Source organism: Quercus robur, chromosome 2 (genome assembly GCF_932294415.1).
Source record: "Quercus robur chromosome 2, dhQueRobu3.1, whole genome shotgun sequence".
Taxonomy (NCBI): domain Eukaryota; kingdom Viridiplantae; phylum Streptophyta; class Magnoliopsida; order Fagales; family Fagaceae; genus Quercus; species Quercus robur.
The window spans coordinates 94,624,625-94,633,242 of NC_065535.1; the positions used below are offsets into that span (position 1 = coordinate 94,624,625).

Genomic DNA, 8,618 nt, shown 5'->3' on the forward strand with positions numbered 1-8,618 from the left:
AAACACATTTTTATTTTTGAATTAGAAAGCTCCAGACTTTTCAAAAACAATTTTTTATTCTTTTTATTTTTTATTTTTTTTTATTGTCCAAAACACTTACCATCTATTGCTTCTTACTACTCACAAAAATATTCTATCTTTTACAAAATTTTCTGGGAAAAGAAAGTACTATAGGGAGTTTATATCCTACGAGCAGTGTAGGCTCGCAGTGTAGTATTATTCAGACAGATCTAGTACCTACTCAATGTGGGAATTAACAGTTAACATATGCCCACAAAATGCTTCCAAGTTTCAAATCATTGGCAACTCACATTTCAAATCGTTGTCTTAGGGTGCTACAATCTCCTGCACTCAAATTTCTGATCAGTCCACATTACGTTGCAGTTCTCCTGAGCTACTAGAAGCTACCAAGTTACTTTGTACTATTGATCACAACCCAAAGACAAACTAGCTTCACTCATGTAATAACTTAAAGTGGACTAGTTGTAATTGGAACTTCTAGTAATCACTTGTATATCATACGCAATGTGGAATGCGGTGACGACTCCACAATGCCTTCACATTTTAAATCATTGGCAACGTAATCCTTAGCACAAGGTAGCATGAGAAACAATTTTCATGTGCTTCATATGATATTGCATTGCAAGCGTCAAGGGAAGAAGTTTGACCACCATTAGTTTTGGAAAGTATTAGCAAACTCAACAATGCCTGTATCTGAAAATCCATTTCATTGAGTCTTTTTATGGAGAGACAAATTACTATGTCAACTAATAATGTGTTCTATTCTCAAATTACTCTGAAGGTTGACACTCTGAAATATAGCTATACAAGAAGTATACATCTAATATTATGATTAACCAAACTCCTGCCCTGCTTAAGCATACTGAATATAGGCTTAGTCAACAGCAAGACTGCTAATAAGTATGACAAATTGAAAGAATAGGGATTATGATCACCCATTTTGAATAAGCAAGCCAACTAACTTTTATATGCATCAGCTCATATGGTATCAAAGACTAAAATTCTTACACAAGGACTACTAATGTTCTTATTGTTTAGTCTCTTCTATCTACTGTAATAGAATCTAACAAAGAAATTTGGACTGGGTCATATTGCTCTCTTCCTAATTAGATTGCATTAGCACTTCTATTCTATGTCTCCAGAAATGTGAAATTATTTATCAGAAAAGAAGACATTTGTGGACTGATGAATTCCTGGCCATTATCAACAACATTATTGTGTTCATCAAACCAGAAATAAATAAATAAAGGATGGAGCATGAAAGGTACCTTCCCTGCAAACAGCTCCTCAAGAACGCGATTTATTTGCTTGTCTTCAGCCACCATTGCTAGTGCCATACTGACCAGTTCATTTGATAACACATAGTCACTAATTCTGGACACTGACACCAGGTTTCTTGTCCTAGAATCCAGGATTTCACTAAGAATTATTGATTTGTCTGAAGCATTCTGCATTTGACGGATCCAAGAGCTGTGAGAGAACCCAGAGAACCGTAAAGAAGTTGAATTTCTATCTTTGTGTTGAAGACGCTCTGACTGCAATCCATGAGATAACACGCAGATTTTATCAGCAGTCAGAAGTGAGAAATCCGTATGTACAATGACAATGTATGGTGGTTATAAAAGTTTTGGTTGAGCTATAAACAAAAAGGACAATCACAAACTTAAAACACTAGAACACTCAAACAAAATATTGCAATTGTAGCTACCTGTATATCTCGTATAAGAAGAAGAGTGGCAAGAGATCGTGAATCAGCTTGCACAACAGAGTCCTCCAGCAATTCATCTGCAAGAATTAAAATCTGTCCGTTTAGAGTTAGTAAGTTATTAAAGAATTAACAAAAGAAATTTCCAGAAGTTTTTGTTCATACTCAAAAAGGGGAAAATCTGCTTTGTAAATTAACTACCATGCTAATTAGATGTTGTGAATAGCTTATATAAGTTAGTATGTATGGATGTAGCATGTATGGATGCGGCATAGAAGCCCCCGGTTTTAATTTTGGCATAAGTATTTTGTAGCAGATCAATATGTTAGAAAGAGGATTGGTTGTATGATGAAGTTTAGGGAAAAATTCTACATACACTGAAATTCCAAGCAAAATGAGTTGTCTAGTTCTGTTTCCAGAGACATACATTCTACATTTCAGATTTGTTTCCATGATTTTCAACCTAACTGCAGAACGGTTTTGTTCACCTATCTTTTAAAGCCATTAATTCAGTTAACTGTTAGGTCTAGTAAGGCCCTAAATTCATTCAACTTTCAAACATCATCAAGATTCACCAATTTACATTAATTATATTAGAAGCCATCTCTAAAAAGCACACATATATTAGAATCCTAATGTTTTTTCAACTTCCATCAATATCCATCAATCTCATGGTAGTCCAAGAATCCTCACTATAAGCCTAACCTGCAAATCATGATCTTGCACTTTCAAAACCCAATGTTACACACAAACTTCCAATCCATCCAGACTTAACAACAACAAAGCCTAAATCCCAATTTTTTTGGGGTTGGCTATGGATCCTCAACAAGATTAATCAGGATCGGCTATACATATTCTTTTCCTCCATTCTATTCAATCCAAAGTCATAGCTTTCGTTACTTCCTTAATTGACAAGTCCTTATAATTACTTCTACTGATGTTATTTTTAATCTTTCTTTACCTTAAGTCCTCTAATTTTTCTTTTTTCCAATGTTGTTATACTAAAAAAAACACACACACACACACACAGGGAATACCAAAGAAGACTTACAGAATCAAATTTCTCTAAAGGAAGATTCTCTAAATGCCGTCTAATGACAGCATTCCCCTCATGATGGACAAGTTCTATGTTCTCTAATCTAGATACATCAAGTCCACCATCAGCCAGCTTCTTCTCTCTTTCTTTTGCTGGAACCTCATTAAACATCCACAGTTGCGAACCTGGAGCCAAACATGCCTCTAGAACCTGAAAAATGGCAAACCACTGATAAAGTTGGAGCTCCATATTGAAGGGTTACAGAGCCAGTTTCCATATTGCTTGATGACTATTTTAATTTTCTTAATTTATTTATTTCTTTAATATTTAACTGGTAACTTGTCTCTGTTTTTGTATATTAGTATGAAAACCTCAGATTTCTTATACTATGTTCACCATGCACAACTTACCTAAAAAAGCTAGGAGGTTATAGTAAAAATGAATTGAATCATGTGACACAAAATTTATTTTATATGTGTAAGCAAGTTACCATAATCATATCATCAATGTCACGACGCCAGCCACAAAACAATATACACTCAGGATATTTTGGAGGGTCGGCTATTTTTGGAAAAAGACCCCTACGTACCTGCAAAAAGGACAGAGCATGAATGAGATAAGGAAAGACAACTGAAATTTTTTTTTCTACAACAAACCATCAAACATGATGAACATAAAAACATAATCATTATTTTTCATATACCTATAGGTGAAAATATGAAAATATAATAAAGATCAGACCCAGTGGTTATCAATAGACCGCTTTCTGTCAATCTATAAATACACATGTCTACAGGTAAACACAACATGGAAAGATCAACTTGTTCACATTGATTTTTTTCACTATATTATAGTGACATATCACCAATAGAAACTCAACATAAAATTTATCTACTACAAATAGATTATACTACATGACATATAAACGTTGGACATCTGTGCTTCTGAGCTTCATATCAAATCCAATAGCAGCTCAAACAAAAGGGGTGGCCCTCTTGACACCAAAAAACCTGCACCCCAATTTCATATCCCAGACCTGCCCACTTTAAAACAGAGTGGTAACACTTGGACAGAAGGCTAATGATGGCTGGATCTTTTCAATTTCCCAAACGAACATCATGAAATTACAAAGCCAAATGTAAGAATTTAGTCAGACATAAAGTTTTGTAACTTCCTAAGCTGCAACTATCAATTTGAAAAAAATACACGTACACGGTTCGCTGCTACATGGATTTAGAAAAGAAAACAAGATGGAAAAATTACCTCTGGAGGGTGATCTGGAGCATAAGTGTCATCATCTTCAGCTATAACAAGGACTTCATCCCCTTCTTTCAAAACATAATCATCATCTGGATTTATGGCTATCTTTCCGCCTTCAGCAGCCACCTTAATTCCACAGGGAACTGCATCAGGAAATGAAATAAGAACATCTTTAAAATGCAGACCATCCAACTCAGGCCACCTTTTGATATAAAATTCAGCATTCTCAAACCCCAATATATCCTCCCATATCTGCCAAAAGAAGGGGAATTGAATAGATCAAAAAAATGTAGTTTAAATTTAGAATTCAAGGGGACCTAAAATTGTAGAAGAGAGGCTGTATAATTCATAGGTTTCATGTCATACAATATGACAAATGTGATATTCATATAATTAGAAACAGAATAGAAAAACATTAGTACTTATGACCACAAGACAGCCATGTTTTCTGTGTGCTTTTCTTTCTGAAGAATTTTTAACCAAAATCTGTTGATGAGACTCATCAATTTAATAATTAGTATTGTTAATTGAGTCTCATTAATTAGCCTCATCACTGTCCTATTAGACATCTCCTCATGATAACTGCCTCTACTTGACTTTTCCAATGAATCATCTCCTTTCTCTCATTAAGGACGTATTTAACTTCTACTGTATTATTTATAAATTACACAAGCACTACGGCTCAGTTATTTACAATTAAGATTACAACCGCTACATGCCTATTTGATTTGCAATTCATACTAAGAATTTTTTTTCATTTTTAAAAGTCATTTAACATTTTAATTTAGTTAACTGAGAACAGAAAATTCAAATAACCTGACCATCTCAACTTAAGATAGTAATTTAACTGAGATTTTTCTAAAAAATCTACCAAGTTGATACCAATCTTTTCACATTTGCTTGTCATCTTTATGTACAGACAATTTGTTTAAAGACATAATGTTATTACCTTGCATAAACTTCACCACTAATTATTTATTATTGTTGGTCTTAAATAACATATACTGTAATTCAACTTTAAATTAAATACATGACTAATAAAATTGATTTAAATAAAAAAAACATGTGTGTCAAACAGGTTTACAAGCTAGTTTGGAATTCAGTATGATGCTACACTGACAGAATAGCAGACAAGGATTTACATGTTAAACCCCCTACAACTACAAGAGACCCACAAAGTGAACACATTCTGCCCAAAATAACAGACCAGAATAATTGGCCCAAGAATGAAATGACAAGATTACTTAAAATTGATTTTGTATCACCACCGCATTCAAGAGAAGTTAAACAGAGAGAACTGAGAAAACATGCTGATGTACACAAAGCAGAATGCTGGATTATAGGTAACTATGGAAAGGCAGAGGTCTCTCATTTTTTTTCCTCATTTGAGTCTGGCTCTAATTAAGAACAATCAATGTCAAATTTATAAGAACTTGAAACTAAGAGTGGAGCTCACTAAAGAAAATTTGTTACACAAGCATGAAAGTAGTTTGATGCAAAACATTTAGAAGAACCTAGGAGTGCAATTAAACACCCCCCCTCCCCCTCCCACATGCACACACCCAGCAAAGATAAGTTAGAAATTAAAAAAAAAAAAAAGAGGGGGGGGGGGGGGTGGGGGGAGGTTGGCTAAGTCACTGGCTTCAAATTTGTGAGAGAAATGTAACTATAGCATAGCAAGTAACCTGTGCAAGGCCTGGTTGTAGAGCACATTGTATCATCAAGCGCCCAATTACATCACGTGCAACTACTGTTTCAATAAGATCCCCTCCAACAAGTTTCACCAGGGGCTCATTATCAATGTCACTCATCTCCACAACAACATGACCCCTTACACCCTCTTTCACTCCAGTGAGACTGAGCACAACCCTCAAAGCACGTGCATCACTCTGTTAACAAATATATGAACATATAAGTTATTTTGTTTCAAAGAAACAATATAAATCACTGAGAAGCATAAGGACATTGAGAATTGGTAGTAACCAGATCAGAACTTTCATGTGACACTAATACAATGATAGCACGTGCCTTTGAAACTGAGACCTGTGAATATGGAGAGGGAAAAAATCTGAATGAAAGATGTATTTTTTAAAAGATGATGAAAGTAAAAGAGCAATCAACTACAGTGATCAGGGAAAAAAAAAAAAGAGCGGGGGAGAAGGAATCTTAGATACCAAAAAGTACCTTCTTTAAGTCAGCCAGTATAAGAGGACTGCCACTTCGGCATATAACAGATGTCCCCATGAAGTCAAATTCTAGCTTTGCTATGTCTATCTCCATTTCCTCCTTGTCTCGTTCTGCAAGTACCACAACAACTCCACCACCAATGCTCTTGTTTGCTATTGCAAGCTGCTTCAAGAGTGGACCCTATAGCCAACAATCATAAATTAACTTTGAATTGTTTTATCTTAATAAATTTGACACTTTGATCTCAAGATTTATGCAGTTCACCCATTTCATCAAACTAAATATGTTCAGGCTTAGAGAAGCCAGAAACAGAAAGGGTCAAGGGCATATGAGGTTCACTTTGCACTTTCAAAAGGCATAGAGATATACCATTCAATAACTTAAGAACCAAAAATGTTAAGGGGTGCTAGCGGCAAATCTAACTTCGCATGCACCCTGTATATGCTGAAACAAAATTTTGGACAGAAACCTTGCACTTAAAAGGCAACACTCAGTTATTCATATCAACTCATTTTCCTTTTCTAATGGACGTCAAGAACCATAATTAGACATGAAATTCCAGTAACAGTTAAGTTCATGCTTTCTACAACTTCTTAATGGCTGAAAGATGAAATTTTTGGTTATATGTAACTAAAAATTAGCAGCATCTCAAAAGTTCCATAACAACTTCCCAAAGCTAAACCAGTATTTACCAATCACCCCAACACTACAATCTTAACAATATCCAGAAGTTAAAGGAAAATCTAGATATCACTTGAAGATTGCCATTTTATATCCTTTCTCTTTTCATTTACCTAAAATAAAAAAATATATATATATTAATAAACAAAAACCAGTACATCACAGCGCAGCAGCAGCAGCAGCACCAACCTCTGCCGACACAGGTCGTCAGTGCTGCTAATCATGGCGCACTAAACTCACCAATTTTGATCGGCAATCACTTTCATTGCTTAAAACTGCAACACAAATGGTTGTTCTTTACATCCCAATTAGATCAAACCCAATCTACGATTCTTCTCCTCTTGGAATAACCCACAAAAATCAAAGAATGTTCAGCTGCTGCCGTGCTGTGATGTATTGGTTTTTGTTTATTAATTTATTTTTTATTTTAGGTAAATGAAAGGAGAAAAGGCATGAAATTAGGCATTAATGAAATAAGTGGACATGTGGCAAATTTTAATTAGTAGAACATATAGTAGAGCACAAAAGGTGTGGCAGAATTTTAGAATTTTTTTTTAAGAGAATTTCAACTTATGGTGTCTGCTTCTAATGATAGTTCTTTATCATCAAATCAAGACATCAATCAATTTTTAGTGTGGCAGAATATTTCGACTATTAATTTGGAATGCTCGTCGAAGTTGTTGTAAAAAAGATATTTTGAAACATGTTATGATAAAATAAATGGAAAAAAAAATGGTTAATTGTCCTTTAATTTTAGGGTCTATTTGGTTGGATGAGTGAAAAAATAGGAGGATAAAAAATTAGTGGGATGATAGAAAAGTAAGATGATAGAAAAATTTTAGTTTTCCTACATGTGGGTTCTAGTTAGCTTAACTGGTAAAGTTTCTGATTGTTGAATAAGAGATCTGGAGTTCAATCCCCGCCTACACCAAAAACTGATTGGTGTCTTGGTCTGATGATAAAGAGCTATCATCAAGAGCGGACGCCATAGATTGAAACTCTCTCTCTACAAAAAATTATATATATATATATATATATATATATATATATATATATATATAGTTTTCCCACATGTATGTTTGGTTGAAGGGGTGGAAAAGTGAGACTACTGTAAAAGGGTAGAAAATTTTTTTGTTTGGTTACAGAGAAAAGTGGAAGGATAAATGTAGTTTATATAAATTGACTTTTATGTCATTGTTACATAATATATAAGTTGGAGGGGTAAAAAAGTGATTGTAGAAAATTTTTTTTGTTTGGTTGAAGAGAAAAGTAGGAAAATAAATATACTTTATATAAATTGACTTTTATTTCATTGTTACATAATATATAAGAAATTCATTAAATAATATAAAAATTAACACATCATACATATAAATTTATATATTTTTCTTTGTTATTATACATGATATATTGCTGGGAGGATAAATAAATAAAAAACTGGGCAACAAAACACTGTTCAACTAGATTTTAACTAAATGACAGATATGTTAAATCTTGATGATGATCCTTGCTTTAGAATTTTTTTTTTTTTTAAATTCTCATCAATTACCATTTATATTATATTATATTTTGTATGACGATTAATTAATTAGAGTTTTTATTAGTTAATATTTTTTTTCAAATTAACTTTGCTGTCAACGTCATCTTCTAATCTTTCATGTCTTCAAATTCAATGATGAAGGCTATGGCCTTATCTAGTTATCATGTTCTCTCGTGTGGATTCCACAC

General features: G+C 33.7%; 1 protein-coding gene across 3 annotated transcripts; it reads right to left on the reverse strand.

Moving 5' to 3' along the window:
• Positions 1 to 287: 287 nt before the first annotated feature.
• LOC126715976 (probable ion channel SYM8) lies at positions 288 to 7,289 on the reverse strand. Of its 3 annotated transcripts, none has more exons than XM_050416860.1 (10): positions 7,131 to 7,289; positions 6,207 to 6,389; positions 6,006 to 6,065; positions 5,708 to 5,911; positions 4,026 to 4,274; positions 3,253 to 3,351; positions 2,778 to 2,972; positions 1,730 to 1,822; positions 1,290 to 1,556; positions 288 to 714 (listed from the first exon to the last, which is right to left on the reverse strand). In XM_050416860.1, exons 2-10 carry the CDS (start codon positions 6,300 to 6,302, stop codon positions 565 to 567), a joined length of 1,413 nt encoding a protein of 470 aa, XP_050272817.1. In that variant the 5' UTR covers positions 6,303 to 6,389; positions 7,131 to 7,289; the 3' UTR covers positions 288 to 564. The 3 variants fall into 3 exon arrangements, with proteins under 3 accessions (XP_050272817.1, XP_050272818.1, XP_050272819.1); XM_050416861.1 differs by lacking the exon at positions 7,131 to 7,289 and adding an exon at positions 7,080 to 7,104; XM_050416862.1 differs by lacking the exon at positions 4,026 to 4,274.
• Between the last annotated feature and the right edge of the window lie 1,329 nt (positions 7,290 to 8,618).